This window comes from Carassius auratus, chromosome 1 (assembly GCF_003368295.1).
Source record: "Carassius auratus strain Wakin chromosome 1, ASM336829v1, whole genome shotgun sequence".
NCBI lineage: Eukaryota > Metazoa > Chordata > Actinopteri > Cypriniformes > Cyprinidae > Carassius > Carassius auratus.
Genome location: NC_039243.1, coordinates 18,210,748 through 18,228,224, shown reverse-complemented (window position 1 = coordinate 18,228,224; position 17,477 = coordinate 18,210,748). Strand labels below are relative to the sequence as shown.

The 17,477-nt window shown below is 35.5% G+C and overlaps 1 protein-coding gene across 2 annotated transcripts in view; it reads right to left on the bottom strand.

Annotated features, from left to right (window-relative positions):
* The window catches only part of LOC113095460 (neuropilin-2-like), a 77,927-nt gene that overhangs the window by 18,014 nt on the left and 42,436 nt on the right, over window positions 1-17,477 (bottom strand). For both annotated transcript variants that reach the window (XM_026261031.1, XM_026261018.1), the window contains exons 7-12: window positions 16,767-16,922; window positions 8,094-8,238; window positions 7,334-7,683; window positions 6,584-6,728; window positions 1,566-1,649; window positions 966-1,127 (exon numbers count right to left, since the gene is read on the bottom strand). In XM_026261031.1, the coding sequence (XP_026116816.1) occupies window positions 966-1,127; window positions 1,566-1,649; window positions 6,584-6,728; window positions 7,334-7,683; window positions 8,094-8,238; window positions 16,767-16,922 (1,042 nt within the window). The remainder of the gene's footprint in view (window positions 1-965; window positions 1,128-1,565; window positions 1,650-6,583; window positions 6,729-7,333; window positions 7,684-8,093; window positions 8,239-16,766; window positions 16,923-17,477) is intronic.

Genomic DNA, 17,477 nt, shown 5'->3' with positions numbered 1-17,477 from the left:
GTTCCCAACTTGCAGTCAAACAATGATTATTTTGGCATTCCTAGATAATTTCTGTCTTCGCTGACATGTTTGTTCCTGGTGTATACTCCTAATTGCGATGTGGCATGGGATAGAAATAGAGGGAGTGTGACAGTGTTCGGGAGGGAGAATGTAGGACAGAAAGCATGCCGAGCATTCATCCTGTTTTCCTCTTCTAGATCTCATGGCAATGGCTGACATGTGGAAAGCAGACTGCAGGTCACAGGAGGTTATGAGAACACACAATGAAGTTAGGTAGGGAAAAGTCTGTTCTTGGAATAGTAAAGGTACAAGAGTTTTACGGGAAACTGATATGGAATTAAGTCATATTACACAGGACAAAACCCTGCTGCGTTTACACTGGCATCAGTTTTTATTTGGGTCCAGGTTGGTTTATGCTGATAACTACTGGTTTGGTGTCAAGATGTTCACTGCCAAAGCTTTGCCAACATTAACTTTTATGCCAATTAAAATGTACATATATATATATATATATATATATATATATATATATATATATATATATATATATATATATATATATATATATATATATATAATTCTATAGTATATACAAATGAAAAATACAAACAAAAATAAGATAAATTAAAATAATTATAATTTCTTTACATTTTATAGTACATTATGTATTTTTGTTTAATGGCAGTAGTACAGACAGTAGTAGTACTGGCCCATAATATAATTCATTATTAATATTTATAATATAATATAATATAATATAATATAATATAATATAATATAATATAATATAATATAATATAATATAATATAATATAATATAATATTTTTATGTGAAAGATCTTTTTTTTTTTTTTTTTTGGTAAATGATTTGTGTTTCCAAGCATGAACACAGACAAGAGCCTACAGGCATGACAACCTCTCTATGCATGTGAATGTGTGTGTGTGTGTGTGTGTGTAATACTCACTGTTTGAGCCCATGGAGAGATCTTGACTCTGACCCAAGGCAGTGCTTTTGCTAGAGCTGTGTAGCGCCCAGCTGAGGTCAGAATCCGGGTCAAGGGTCCAACCACACAATCCTTGCTCAAAATCACATAGTCCTTTCTGGGACGGCAGGGCAGCGCTAGTAACTGACGGAGAGAATAGATCAATACATTCACATTAATATTCATCAAACCTGGCAAAACATTGGAAAGCTAACGGCACTTTAAGCTAAACTGAGCTCTGACTTTTGACTTCAGCTGCATCAATGTGCAAAAATATAAAAATCACAATAACTCTGCCAAACAAACCACTGAAAAACCTGATAGTGTCATTTACTTTATGTTAAAGAGATATGGATATTTACTGAATACAAAAAGTGGCATAACTAAAGAAACATTTCTCTTGTGAAAACACAATTGTGCATTCTGCTTAGTTCCCGTTTTACATAACAACAACCCAAATGTGGCTGATTTCTCGAGGTTTAGGGTGTGAAATATATTCAAGATTATATCATGTATTGTTAAAGATAAAAAAAAAAAAAAAAAAACATTATTCATACATTCTGTGCTTAGATCTGAACCAACCTGGACTGGGTTTCTGCGTTGTGGTGGTTTCTACAGACGATGGTTCAGTTGGTTTGGATGTCTCTACAGCTGGTGTGGAGGTTTCTGTGGAGGAAACACATAATTAACTATGTTAATGTTAACCCAGACCAAAATGAATTTACATTCAAACAAATCTCTTTTTCTTTCCATTTCAAATGAGATTCCCTTTCATTTTAATTATGCAGCCAGCCATGAGTCAGACACTCTTAAATTAAATCATAAAGCTCCAATATCTGAATTTATGCCAGCACAGAGGCAGACATAAACTATGTACACAGTATGCTGAGTATGCTGAGCAAAACAATAATTTTGTCCCTGTATCGCCTGCAGGTCTTTGCATCTGTCTTAAATGATGACATCAGACTGACGGATGGCGTTGCTTAAGGTAGAAAAACCAGACAAGTTGTGGGGTGTTCAATGAAAACAACACATACATGCATATTAATATATAGGACCTTCAATGCAAAAAAATAAAAATAAAAATATGAGCCAATCTGACCATGAACTGAAAATGCTTTCAATAATGCCAGAAACTTTTTCTTTCATATGCCTCCACACCTGCAGTCTCTGTCCATTTTTTGCTTTGTTTTCTGATTCAATTAGTACAGGGATGACAGATAAATAGCATCACCTGTGCAGGACTACTCTTATGCATTCATACCCACATGTGCAAACACTCTCCACACCTTGAAGATGCTCTGTCAGTATTTAAGTTTGCTGCGTGTCACTGTGTAATGATTCTGACCTTTCGGAGATGCCACAGTTGTGTCAGCACAACAGACAAGACAAACATAGGGATTGCTGTCACAAACCGATGTACTTCTACCATCACACTACAAAGCTGTTCTAAAAGGTAGAAAGCATAATTATGCACCCTTATATGCCAACAACAGCTTTGCATATACCTATCAAAGCAATTCCAGAATTCTGAGCCCAAGATGATAATTTTTTTTATGATTTTATGCAAAGAGTTAAATGTGCATGAAGTGTTGTTTTAGTATTATATCCTATTATACATATATTATAGTATTTATTAGAGTTGTTCCGATTCTGGCATCGGCGAGTACATGAACCCATATACCGATCCGATACCATTTTCTTAAACAAGACCTAGTTATGGTCCAGTCTGAAATACTGCTAATCTTTAGCAGTATTTCAGACTGGACCAACCAGACAGTAAAACAGCGACTAGGGATGCCACAAGTACTGGCACTTCACTACCAAGCCGGTGCTGAAAAATTTTAAAATGTGATGATACCAGCGTCTCTGTAGTAACGGTAGTAAGTTACCGACTCCCGAGTATATTCGGTTCCCCGCAGCTGCATTCAGTCGCTTCCGTGTTAGTCTAAGCGCAGGGCTCCAGACTGTAGCTGAATATATACTAGTGTCTGTGTATATTAAACTGCAAAATACTATTTAAAAATTACTCCTGCAAATTCTACATCTCTGTGGGTGACGGGTGCAGATGCGCGGGAGCTCGCTGTTTTGTAATCTCTAATGTCAATATATGGGGACATGAACTCATAAACCGTCACTTCATGATAATTTACCATTTCATTTGAGAAAACTGTCATATCATAAACACAGAAACTCAAAGATCTTAATGGCATCCCATCAAAATAAATGTTCGGTTTAATGTGAGTAAATTGACAATATATTAAGCTACTGTTGTAGCCTACAGTAGATTTAGCTATGTCTCTATGTAGTAATAATAATACGTCTCTATTAATAATAATAGTTAGCCTATGCCTGGACGGTTGCTTGTTTTTTTTACTTGTTTTGTTGTAAAGAGATTATCTGATTAATATATAATTTTTTTATATTCCTTATATTCCTTATTTGTTGCAGTTTTTTATACAATTATATTGTAAAACTAAAATACCTTTTTTAGTTTGCTGTGCAAAATTTTTGGCTCTATTTGAATTTTTTTTTTTTTTTTTTTTTTTTTTTTGCTTAAGAAAATAAATAATATTACTGTCAAATTCGTGTCAGATAATAAAATTACTGTAATAAAAACAGTAGTTCACCATGTATTTGTTCATGTTTTATTAAGGGATACGTCTTAAGCACACGATAATTTTTTTTTAGCAATTTACGCAGGGCTAGTTGTATATACAGCTGTATATACAGATACACACCAAGGTATTGGATCAGTACTCGGTATCGGCCGATACCCTAAGCCCAGGTATCAGAATCGGTGTCGGTAGGAGAAAAAGGGTATCGGAACATCTCTAGTATTTATTAACAATTTGAGGTAGATTTTTCATTTTAGTTTAAGTTTTAGTAATTTTGTCATTTTGTCATTTTAATAGTTTGACATATTTTACTTAGCTTAAATTATTTTTATTTCAGTTTTATCTTTGGTAATTTTAGCACTTCAACTTCAGCATTTATTGATTGCTTGCTTGCATGCTGCAGAAAAACAGGAAAGGTGCTAGTAATTTCCTGCCAGGTCTTTTTCTTCATATTAACAGTATATTTGGCATTCTTTTTATAGACGTTTCCTACAGTGAAGGTTATTGCTATTTCAAAATGGCTTTGTACGTCATCTGTCTCTTTAAACCATACATGTAACTGTACACCTCAACGCAGGCTGCAATTGCTTTAATGTGATTAAGACTAGCGGGAAGATCATAGCCTCCAGTGTGTATACCGTATGTGTGTGTGTTTGTCTGAGAGTGTTGGAAGTAATGGTAAGTAAGGCAAAGAAATGAAAGGATATTATTGATAGCTGTAATCTGTCTACCATCCATTCCAGATTGCTCCCCCTTTCTCAGATCAAATCCCATAATTCTGTTCTCTCTCTCTCGACTCTTGTCCTGTCATTTCTGCTTTCATCATATTCTCACCCTTCCTACTGGAAAGGCTGAGTTCTCCAAAGACCCTGATTCAGCAAGAAAAAAAAAAAAAAAAAAAAAAAAGATCTATAATAAAAAACAGATATATACATATGTAAATAAAAAAATAACAGTCAATTATGCATAAAGCTTTCCTGCATATTTTATCCTGCCAATCTCAACTTGGCAAGCCTGTAGAGAGCAGCAGTGCATGCTGGGAAAACAAAGAGCTGCCTTTAGGGCCCCATAATTCACCTGCGCCTCATGCAATGTTCTATATATTATATGTGTTTGATCGCTTCATAATGCAGAGCACATATTACCTGAAGAACTCCAGAATATGCTCTGATACAGTACAAAAATAAAACAGAAACTATTTTTTATAAACACAAGAAATTAATTCAAGTTTACATCGATTTTATGAAGAATGAAGCAACCACTCAGAGCACTAGAAATCCTTGAGAGATTTGTTTATCCACAAATGCATACTAAGTAACACAGTGTGGGAAGGTATATGTTTGCATAAAAAACAACAGCTGTTCCGTGGGATGAACATGTATAACATATGAGTGTGTGCATGTGTGTGGGAAAGAGAACATGGGAAAGTGTCTCTGATGAGAAACAGAAAGAGGAGGAGAAGTGAGAAGAACAGGACCAAAAGAAAAACATTTACACAACAAGAGCACTCATTAAAAAATAAATGGTGAAGAGAAAGAGAGACTTATTCAAAAACAAGAAAGTTAGAAAACAAAAGAGGTTGTACTTCTTAAAAGGTTTTTGCCAAAGTTTGCCAAAAATGCTATTTCTGTAATCATTTATTTACCTTAATATGAAAAAAAAAACAGACCTGAACACACTTCCATACCTTGCAAACAACACACACACACAAAGTGGTATAGGATTTACTTTGAAACAATGGACTATACAAATGCTGTATTTATCTGATACCATCCCTGAACCGCCACAGTACATTTTGTAATTGTGAGGGTTTCTACATTTGCCACGTGGATCAAAAAAATTCAGATGAAAGTTTCTAGAACTTTGAGCATTTGGTTTTCACACCTAAAAGGGGAGCATGCTGTACATTTGCATATACACACACTCAATCAGATGTACCTATCTCCAGCAGCTCTATGATACATTATACAACAGAGGATAATTGGCACAGAGGGTTGCCGTCTGATTATAGCAGTGCTGCATATTATAGAGTGTGCAAGTGCGGCGTTCAAGTTTATATTATTGTAGATGTGGGAATGTATTAATCCAGTAAGTCTGGTCAGAGAGAGACAAACAATCCATAATAAATGATTATAATAACAAACATGCAGTTGCTCTAACAGAAAAAAAAAAATTATTGCAATCTCTTCATTTGAGCCTATTTTTATTTCTTCAAAGAAATTTTAGGAGATATGAGACAATGATAGTTAAATAGAGTAAGTGAGAATGCCCCACACATTCACTACCGTTAAAAATGTTGGGGTAAGTAAAAAAAGTACTTGTATTCTGCAAGGAAGTTTTATATTTGTTAAACATGACGGTAAATATATTTAAATATTAGAATGATTTCTTAAGAATCATGTGACACTGACGACTGGAGAAATGTCAAAATGAAGAAGAGAATTTGGCTTTTCCATCACAGAAATAAATTAATATTTTAGAGTAGAAAACAAGTATTTTAAATTGTAACAAAATTTCTCAATATTATTGTATATACAGTATTAAAATTAATGAATAAAAATAAATACAAAATCTTACCAACCCAAAACTTTTGAACAGCAGCACACACACAACTTAGACGTACTGTAACAATAAAGCTTCTGCCATACAAAATTCATCCAGCCTCCACCAATATTGAATGGTTGTTTTCTCACATTCACTTTGCTTTGAGACAATCCGTTTCCATGTTTCTATGTTCTCTTCACATCAGTCTATCCATTTTCTTTTACATCTCTCCACCAAAAATATAAAAAATAAAACACACACACACACACACTGAACAAGCTGCGTTAGCTTTCAGCTGATGGTGCGTTTCTGGGCAGCTGCTCACCAGTTGTAGAGACTGAGAATAAATTTCGCCCTACAACTGGAACTGCCCAATCATCAACAAGTAATTTAGCTTATGATTTCACAATAGTGGTGTATCTGAGGGCCATGTCCTACCTGGCAGATTGCAACCCAGGATTTCCATTCTCATTCCGATCCCTGCCGGAGACCAGCGCTCTGGATAGATGCGGATAAACTGTGCCGCCAGTTCCTCAAAACGTCTCAGCTCTGGGGTGTCATAGTGTGTATTCCCCTCAAAAAGCTGAGGAAAGAAAAGAGGTTACACACACTTAGTGAATTTAGACACCTGAACAGATATCACTTGTGTGAAAGATTTAGGATAATAGGATTGTAGGGTTCGTTGGAAACTCTTTAGTTAGCATACTTTCCGAATTCCACTTTGGTTGATTTGCTATTGGAAAATCCTAGAAAATGTTTTTTAAGGTTCTTAGCTGGTCATTTATGCTGATTCACTCAACCAAGCTGGTCTAGACGATTGATCGATTAGACTTCCATCTGGTGAACTTGGTTTTTGAACTTGCAAAATCAAGATGGTAAATAAATCAGAAATGTCAACCACACTGGTGAGGGTGCTTAGAGCAGCTCATGGAACAGCTACAAACTACTTACACTACCGTTCAAAACCTTTGGGTTAGTAAGATTTCTTACTGTTTTTGGAAATAAGGCTCTTATGCTCACCAATGATGCATTTATTTGATCAAAATATAGTAAATTGTGTAATATTGTGAAACATTGTTCCAATTTTAAAAAAAATAAAATGTTACACTACCATTTTAAAGGTTTGGGGGTATGTTTATAATAAACATTTTGCATATGTTTATTTTATGCTCTGGACAAATTAACTACCTTGGGCATGCTAGTCTTGCTATCCATTACAAAGTTCCAGTCTTTTCCATTCAGGCTGTGTGCTAGACGATACTTCCGAATGAAAGCCCGGTTCTCTGAGCTGGTTCCTCCTTCCCCACTCCTTGCTCCTTGAGTTATCACTCCACGCACAGTCTTGGGTGTCCCAAGGTCCACCTGAAGCCATTCTTCTCCTGCTATAGGTTGGGCAGGGCCGGGAAACCATCCTGATCTACTGGCCACCAGACGTGCTACTCCAGGGGTCCAGTGAAGGTCCCTCACCGAGGAGGCTGAGATCTGGGAATCAGGGAGGATGCCGGACAGCATTCCCTGGAGCTCTGAACAAGGAGCATCTAAGAAAAAAGAGAATGAGAGAGATGTACATTCAGCCCATGTCCAAATTGCTCTTTCCACCTTGAGATAAGCTCCATAATCTTTTGCTATATGAACCATAAAATCCTGGTGTATCAAATAAAATACACAAAATCATACACCCTTTTTTGGAATTAATACCGTGTCTAAAGGTAAAAAAAAAAACAATAAGAATAATAAAAATAAATAAAAGTGCATATATCTGACTTTAAATGGATAATTTTAATGTCATTGCCATTAAACGGTGATGTGTCTTGCTGCTTTTATAACAGAATGTGCACAAACACAAATTAGATTTTCTATAACAGAGAAGAAAAATTTTAGGTAAAGACCTCATAAAGATGCTTTTTATGATAAGATGAAAACAAACCATGCATTTACAAAAACTCACCTGTAATTTGGCAGCCATAAAGCTCAAAGCGGAGCGCAATGCCATTATTCCATGTCTGTGGTCGAATACGAACAAAGCGGGCCAGAACAGGCTGAGGAATACGATTCAAAACCACCTCAGATGGGTCAGTGTTTGCATGGAAAAACTGCAAAAGAGAGAAAACACACAGCGCTGATTATAGTTGCTGCAATGCATCAACCCACACACAAAGAGAGATAGATGGATGGATGGATGGATAGATTAATAAGATTAATAGATTAAACTTTTGTGTGCAACTTTTTTGTGCTCTAAACATAAATGAAATTTGAAGTTTTGTGTTCTGGAGAGGAAAGATTTTCAGTGATCATTCTTGACAAAATCATAGACATACATTAAGTTAGGGACCCAAGCCATTTCCAACAACTAGAAAACACTGGCAATGTCTTAACAACCAGTAGTTGTATTTTCTCTTTGCTTTTATTCCTTTTTTCCTTTGAGACATCCTTTCAAACACGTTATAAATCAAAGGTGGGGACAATATAAACTGGTGCGATTAAACACTTTCATCCACATACCTCACAACCACTTGAGATCCTACAGTTTCTATGTAAAGTGTGAATAGCGTGACCCTCAAATGCAAGCCCTTCAATAACTCAATTCATGCATTTAGTTCCTGAATGTTTTTTAACTAACAGGATAAGCAACGTATTCAATATTTTAATAACTCATGCATAAAGATGATTCCTTTGAACTAATGAAATGAGTGAATGATTCATACACTCACTTATAATATTTAGGCACTTAATTCAGTCCTACATGAATCAGTGTTTTTTAATAAATTGGTTGGATGAATGATTCAGTGACTTCATAAGGCTATCAAAAGACAAGTAACTTGAAAGGGTGACAACATTTTTAAGACCAGCCAAGTCTGTTTTATTCATGGATGCATAACTTACTCACAAAGGGCCCCTTGTTTTACATTTAAAAATTAAAAAAAAAAAGTATGCATTTAGCAGACGCTTTTATCCAAAGCGACTTATAGTGCATTCAGGCTATCAATTTTTACCTATTTGTTTCATTGTTAAACAGTAGTTTGAACTAATTGCATGAATGCGTTATTTAAAGATTCACTCGTACGTATAATTACAATCAGTTGAATGAATGAGCAAGTAAATGTGTTCTGGAAAAAGGAATAAATGTGTTCTGATCATGAATGATACAATGTAAATGATTTAATTACTAATTTATATATACACACTTATATAAGACACTTATATCCATACCCACATGATTTAAATACACAGGAGATTGGAGCTTATTACTGTTAAAACGCATGACCTCGCACACACACATCCGCGTTCTTCCATCCATGTGAAAAGTTGAGCGCTGGATGAGTCTTAGTCAACCGAAAACATTCCTCATCTGAGATTAAGTGTAACAGAGGCCAAGATGGGCTGTAAGGGCCTTGAGAAGTGAACACACACGTAGACACACACAAGTGTCCTGGATTACTTACAAAGCTGTGATTATGACCAACACCAGTGAGGCTGTGAAACGGGTTGATTAATTAAATCAAGTTGCACTAGAAAAACTAGTAGATAAGACGAAGATAAACAAAGAGTCTATTGAGCTCATTTTCATAACCATTCAATTTTCCCTCATTCCCTTTTTCCTCAAGGCCTAAACCTCATTCATCCCCATTGTTCACCTCATCCAGTGGCCACAAGTCATGTCCCATGGAGAGTTACAGGCTCCGGGTGGAACAATCAATACGGAAGAATCCCTTTTCTGTGCTATACGCTCAAGGTTATAAATACTCTGTCAAGTCTGTGTTAGTGTGTATATGCATGTGTGTGCATTCCCAGTAGGGGAATTCGACACACTCACAAAGAACCACACTCATAATGCTTCAGTGATGCAGTAACGGAAGGGTTGAGATGTGGGGGAAGGTTTTCATGAACCCCTTTTTTAAAATGCTGATCTCGAGTGTGTTGTGGCTGGTGAAGCCAGATAGACAGACAGTTGACTAGACGGATGACCCCTTTCCAGACGCTGCATTGAGAAGCAGTCAGCTGTCCAACTCTGTGGAAAAATATTGTGGCAGCTCTGCAGAGTTCATGGATAATGATGGAAGAGAAGACAGAGGTTAAACGAACGAGACGGGGAGGAGGAGTGCAGGGTCTGAGAGATGATAACAGACCAATCAACAAGACTGGAAAATCAAAGGGGGAAAATATCAGAAATACAAGAGGAACTGGAAAAAAAGAGAAACAAACCCAATAGTCAGAGTAAACAGTATATTTAATTTGACAGCAATGAGCCCAAGGCTGAGCAGAATGCAAGTAGAGTCCATTCAGTGGGACTCCATTCATTTCTGTGAATTATGAGAGGATTATGAAGGTAATGATTTACTTTAAAACAATTTCCACTCAGAACTTGTTAATTCATTTCAGAAATAATTACAAAGAAACATGAATTGGTTGGTAGAAAAACTAAAAGACTAACTTAAAAATCACAGTGAATTCTTGTGTAGATGTGAGATCATTTCAATTTTCATTTTGTGCAAATAATTAGTGAAACAAATTTCAGAGTAAATTATTTGTAAAAAAAAATTTTTAATACCATTCCACATTTATTTGTAAATCATTCATGAGTTTACGTCAAAACATATGTAAATTATTTGTAACATCTGTGCATCTATGTGACAAATGTTACTGTAAGTTGCTTGCAAACTCATATTTGAATGTATGTATATGTATGTATGTATGTATGTATATGAAAATGTATATATATATATATATATATATATATATATATATATATATACTCTATATATACTGTATATATATAATATTTTTACATAATTTCTGTAATTTTTGTGTATATCATTTGTAACAATTTTTACACAAAAAATAGCACATTAACACAAACTGTTGGCAATACCATTGTTACGTAATTATTCTTCAATTAATTTCTGTATAAATTATGCATAAAACCGTTCTAACAATAATTAAATGCGTAAAAAAAATTCAGTACAACCATTTATGCAAATTACATGAATGAAAAATAACTTAATTTTATGTACCTGGTTATCTTTCACTCTTGTTTAAGCACTGAAATATTGTATCGGCACAATTTTCCTTGCAAAAAAAAAAAAAAGAAAACCCTGAGCAGTCAGATTAATATTTCAAACCACATATGTATCTTGAAATGGATTCGTAAAAATTAAGTCATTCAATGTCATAAACAAGACAAAAATCTGCCTGACAACAAGAGAGTTGGCGGCGAGGCAACTTATGGTGGGATGGTCCCACCCATCCTGCTGAAGTAGAGAACACTAGCCAGGGTAACTAAATAATTAAACCTGCCAAGTTGTGTGTCTATGAGTGAAAGATCATGAAATTATAAAGACCCTTTCAGCTTTCACTCCAGTCCTAGGAATTGAAACCTTGCATGTGTCCATCTCCACCCCTGGGTCGGTCAGAACAGACATCCTATGCAAACTGCTAGGGACAAAGGTCTCGAGGGGTTGATGAAAAGTTGTGAAAGAGCATGTCTAATAAGAGAAATTAAGTTGAGAAGAGAGTAAATGTTTCTTTCACTATAAAATTCTCAGCTTCTGATGTCTGGTGCTTAAAACAGGGCTCTCTGAGTACCTTCTATTGAAGGCTATGAAACTAGATATCTGAATATTAATATATTCCTATAGTAATATAGGATATAACTACTGTTTATTAACATTCATGTAGGCCTATATTAATTCAAATATTCCTTTATATATATATACACACACACACACACACACACACACACACACACACACACACACACACACACACACAAATACATATACATACAGTATATATATACATACATATGTGTGTCTGTGTGTCAAATGTTTAATAATAAAAAACTAAAAATAATTGTATATATATTTTCTTATACTCAACTGGTTTTCTTAAACAGATAAACCAGCAATACCAGAAACATCCAGCTGCACCACCAACCTGGAAGAACCAAAATGTAAATTCATGCTAATATGTTCATTAAATTTCATGCTTTTCAGCTGTCTTTCCTCAAATCAAATATTTCTTTCTTCTCTTTGTTCACTTGTTTTCCCTCACTCATCTCTAGATGAAGATGTAGACAGTTGAAGCTGGTTCCGGTTGGTGGCTCACCAGCCTTAAGCAACATCTTGAAGAGAAGGAAAGCAGACAATGTGTGTGTGTGTGTGTGTGTGTGTGAGAGAGCGAGAGAGAGAGAGAGAGAGAGAGAGAGAGAGAGAGAGAGAGTGAATGAACACTGAAGTGTTCACTACTTAACAATACCTGCTCCCCCTCTAGAGAGCTTTCTCTTAGTGGGGGGAAGAAATTACAAAACACCCCCCTTAATCCCAATTTCTTCTCGTCTTTCTCATTTTCCATCTACCTGCAACTTTGCGTCTCTTTGTTCATCCTTTTTACCTCTCCCAGGCATCACTTTTCTGTCACAGGCAGCAAACGCAAAGGCTAAATGGCTTTATATGCTATACTCATCATGTATCAAGTGAGTAACAGATTTATTACTTGCTGTCAACGAAGGATTCATATGAATTTTAATATTAACAGGATATGTTGCAATTTTTCACACTTATTGGACCTTTTTGTCATTAAGTGAGGATATATATGTGTGTGTGCAGTAATGCTGAGTAGTATTAAATATTCATGATATATATGTGATGAGTTTACTGTATATGTAAAATTAAGCAACACGTTTTATACTGAGATATTTTTAAGCACTTTAATACTCAAAATAATCGTTCAGTGTCCTGTGACTGGCAAGCATAAATAATGTAAGATGTTCAAATAAAACAGCTCATCCATGTGTGCCCATATGTCACTCCACGGAAGTAACTATATGAGTAGTTCTTATGCTTTAGCCCTTTTAAATAATAAAGGCTTTTCAAATTTGCATCCTACTGAGTGCCTGGACCTGGACTTTTTTCCAAATTCTTTTTCATTAACAGTTTACCCTTCCATGAGCACCAGAGGATACAAGGGATACCAGCAGCGCTCCAGTTCCCTTTTGTTTAACTACATGAGTACTTCAGATTTGACGTAATTAATCATTGTTTAATTAATTAAGTGGTTATGCTATGAACAGATGGCCGAAAGGAACTGAAAAAAGTAAAATTGCCAACAATTTTCTTATAATTGGAAAAGAAATATTGATCAATAGAAATATTGAATATGTCTGATATCTGATATATTCACAATGATTTTGTAATGAAATTACTATCTATTCATCTTTTCGATTTATCTATTCATCTATATTATTTACAGATATTATTTGTATATATATATATCTCGTCATTACTCAGAAATTGATCTTTTCCTACCATGTTCAAAATTAACAATAATAAACAATTCAGCAGTTTAACCTAATTTAGCTAGAATAAAACTGTCAAACCAGTTCAACAATTTACATCCCAAACTATCATAAAAGTGTTTTTTAGACCAGGATTATGTACGGAGCATTAATCCCAGTCACGTCTGCAGGTCAATATTACTTTCATGTGCGACTTATTCCCAAAACAGAAGACTAATCTTTTAATCAAAAGCAGATCCACTAAACAGATGAGCAAAAGGTTAATCCTAGAACTGTTAAAACATCGTGTCCCTTGGCGTAGCATAGAGTTAAAATGCATAAGCATCTTTTTGAGGCTGTGATTAAACTGTGGCCAATGTGGTTATAGTTGAATTAGTTGTCACGAATTGTGAAAGATTAACTTTTAATCGACGGACAACATCAAAACAAATAGAGATTAGCATGTCATTGGACAGGCAGTGTCAATGAAGCAAATGCAGTTGATTGATGCTTTAATTACTACCCACGCTAATACTAGCCAAACAAAAGCTTTTCTGATGGGTTTGCTTAGTTGTGTCCTCATCATAATTTGACTTTGCCTAAATATTCTTCAAAAAACAAAAGATCTATATCCTTCTTAGATGTTTTTTTGATGGAGTTACTGAAGCTTGTATGAAGCTTCATGACAGAACTTGGAAAATTCCTGCCTTCCTCAAAACACAATTCATATTAGTCTTGAAATTAGTCTTAAATTATCTAGAAAAGAAAAAAGCAGTCTTTTCTGGTCTTCGAATGGGTCAAAACCCTGAATTCCGGTATTGTACAAACACGTATCAGCATATCCCTCGCTGGTCCAGGTGTGACCGGTCACGCAGGTGTGTTTACAGCAAGTAGCTCACAGGCATTAGTAACGGCCACAGAGATAAGGGTACAAAAAGGGCCTCATTGTTCTCCACCTCTAGATAACCATCTCTCAACCTGTTCCCATGTCACTTTTTCTGTTCAGACCAGCAAAATTCACCTAGAACTTGAGTTCCTTCTTCCTCCAGATGCTCAACTCAACATATTTGTGCTAAAATGGATTGCTTATTTATAGCACATTTAAATATAGAAAAGCAATCCAAAGTGCTGAACAATGTAAAATAAAATTGAAAGAGAAAAGGAAACACAAAAAAGAAGCAAACAATACAGACAATAAAATAACAATGAAGTGAAATTAAAATGTTAAGGAGAAAAGACAGTTTTTCAACCTTGATTTAAAAATAGCAATGGAAGGTGCAAGGCGGCAGTCTAGAGGCAATTGGTTCCACAGACGGGAGGCAGTTACTGAAAAGGCACTGTCACCCTTAGTTTTCAAACAGGAACGAGGGACAGATAAAAGAGCCCTGTAAGCAGATCTTAAAAGTGGCAAAGGGATAATGAGATATTTAATATAAGATGCAGCTTGACAGAAAATAGCTTTAAAAACAAACAAAATAATCTTAAACGTAACTCTAAAATGGACCGGAAGCCATTGTGGTGAAGCTGAAATTGGAGTAACATGGTCATATTTCTTTGGCCAAGTCAGCAGCCTTCCAGCTGCATTTTGTATCAACTAGAGGTGAGAAAGCAATGACTGAGGAAGACCTGAGTACAGTGAATTACAGTAATCTACTGTAAATGTGAGGTAATAAAAGCATGAATAACCTTCTCCAAATCCTGAAAAGACAAAAACTGTTCCCAACGACAGAATTAATTTGTTTGGACCAACATAATTCTGAATCTATGATAAAGCCCAGGTTTCTAACCTGTGAGGAAATGGAGGGGAAATGATTGGGGACCAAAAACAATTACAATACAGCAATGGTTGAATGGAATCACCAGCTTTTAGGGGGAGGTACAACTGTGTATCATCAGCATATAAATGAAAAGAAACATTGTGCTTCCTGATAATATCCCCCAGAGGGCGCACTGTTGAAAAGGAGTGGTCCCAGAATAGAGCCCTGAGGTACTTCACTAATAATTGGGGCAGATAATAATGATGATGATGATGATAGTGAAGTTTAGTGAAAACAAAGGTCTAATGATTAAGCTATTATTAGTATAGTACGTAGTTCTTCATTGTCCATAAATACACAAACCTAAACAATGCTCATACTTACTATAGTTATAGCTCATAATTTTATAAACACATGGATACATCACGGATACATACATCATAAAGATTTGCCAGTGCATTGAATTTGTTGTATTAAACAAGGGAACTTCAAGATTAGGCTATTTTCTTTGCACAGTAGGCTAAGGTCTTTGCACACTGAGTTCGAAATTATCATCCAAAATGTTTGCATGTTAAAAAATAAATATGACCTAATGTTGTGTCAAATCACGTTTACACACTGGCTTGCGAAACTTTCATCTGTCATAAAAAAAAAAAAATCTGGTGTTTTGACAATCCAGAGCCACCATACAAGAAAACCAGAATGGTGAACCAGAAATGCAGAATGGCATGTGACAAGTTGATCCACTCGCAGCACTGTATGACAAAGTGCGGAATACAAAGAGATGGAATATAAAGACAGATTGTAGCAGATGATTGATTGTATTCACAGATTGGGGCAGATGATTTGTGGAACATCTTGGAAAACAGTTGTTGGAAACTGGTGTTTTTTTTTTGTTTTTTTTATGTGGCTCCAATATCACTAGCAAAGCATCAAACTGAGCCAGTGACTTCCCAAAGTAAACTTTGTTCACGATAATCCTGCAGCGAACTCTCCTTCCTCTCTATGCAATCTCAAGATTGGACGTAAACTATTTTTCCTTTTTATTGTTTTATGTTTAAAAAGAGAGAGGGCAACAAAATCATTCTCACTGCAACAGGTTAATGAAAATGTATCGGACTCATTGTGCAAGGTTTCTGTGTGTGATGAATATTTAAGATGACGAATAACAAACAAAGCATATGTGTCTGACTCAGTGTCCAAAGACCTTAAGACTAATGTTAAGCTGTTCTTAAGAAAATAATGAAATGCAATCCAAAGCAATAAAGAAAAACATTGATAAATTGATAAATAAAAAGAATATTCAAGAACAAATCTTGAGTATTCTTCCAGACTTCTCATAATTTATCCAAATTGATTAGGATATGCTAATATATATAATTTATCCTAATATATTATATTTTTTGTATTTATTTATTTATTTATGAATGAATGAATGAATGAATGAATCATTAATTATTTTTGTGAATCCAGTCTCTTGTTACTATAAATTAATTATTTTATTGTAGCTATAGTGTTATAGTATAGTTGTAGTGGTCTTTTTGACAATTGTAATAACATAGTGAACACAAAATCATTACATGGTTCTTGCCTTATGGTTTTTGCCGTGCCGATAGATCATCCAGTCCTCTCCATTAGTGCTAACTTCTAGTTTGAAGGTGGTGATATAGTAGGACTTCTGGGTCTCCTTGGAAATGGCTCCTTGGGTAGCAATCCCGGTCAGAACCTTGAGGAAATGAAGATCCACCTGGAAAAAGACAGTGAGTGATTAAAGTGGGAAACAGTAAGCTATAACAATGCTGACTGAGCTGACCAAATTTCATCTGACAGCGATCAATGAGCATTTCTGATATGAGAAAAGAACAGATCCTTCGCAGTTTATAAATCTATTTTGGACAGGTGTATAGAAAACAAGTTTACCCTCCTAGTATCTGTGATACTATCCATGACTGAAAAAACAAGGGTACCATTTTAAAATGAAAACTTCCTGACCTCTACACATGCTCATCTGTCAAATATAAGAAGGAAAGGCACCCAGACCCTCATGATATCTGGATTCCATGCGTTTGGTTGCAGGCGAGGGGTGTGGGGAGGGATGCTACGTTCTCAAGAATCAATAGCACTGGAGAAGGTTGCTAACTACGGATTTTTCTAGACAGTCCTCATCCATCATAGAGCAGTTAGCATCACAGAGGCCTTCCGTGCATCAACGGTCTGCACCAACACAACAAAAGCAGCACTCAAGCTAAGGGGCGTATGCTGACGGGAAAGATGGAGTGCTCTATTGAGGGTGTAGAAAGTT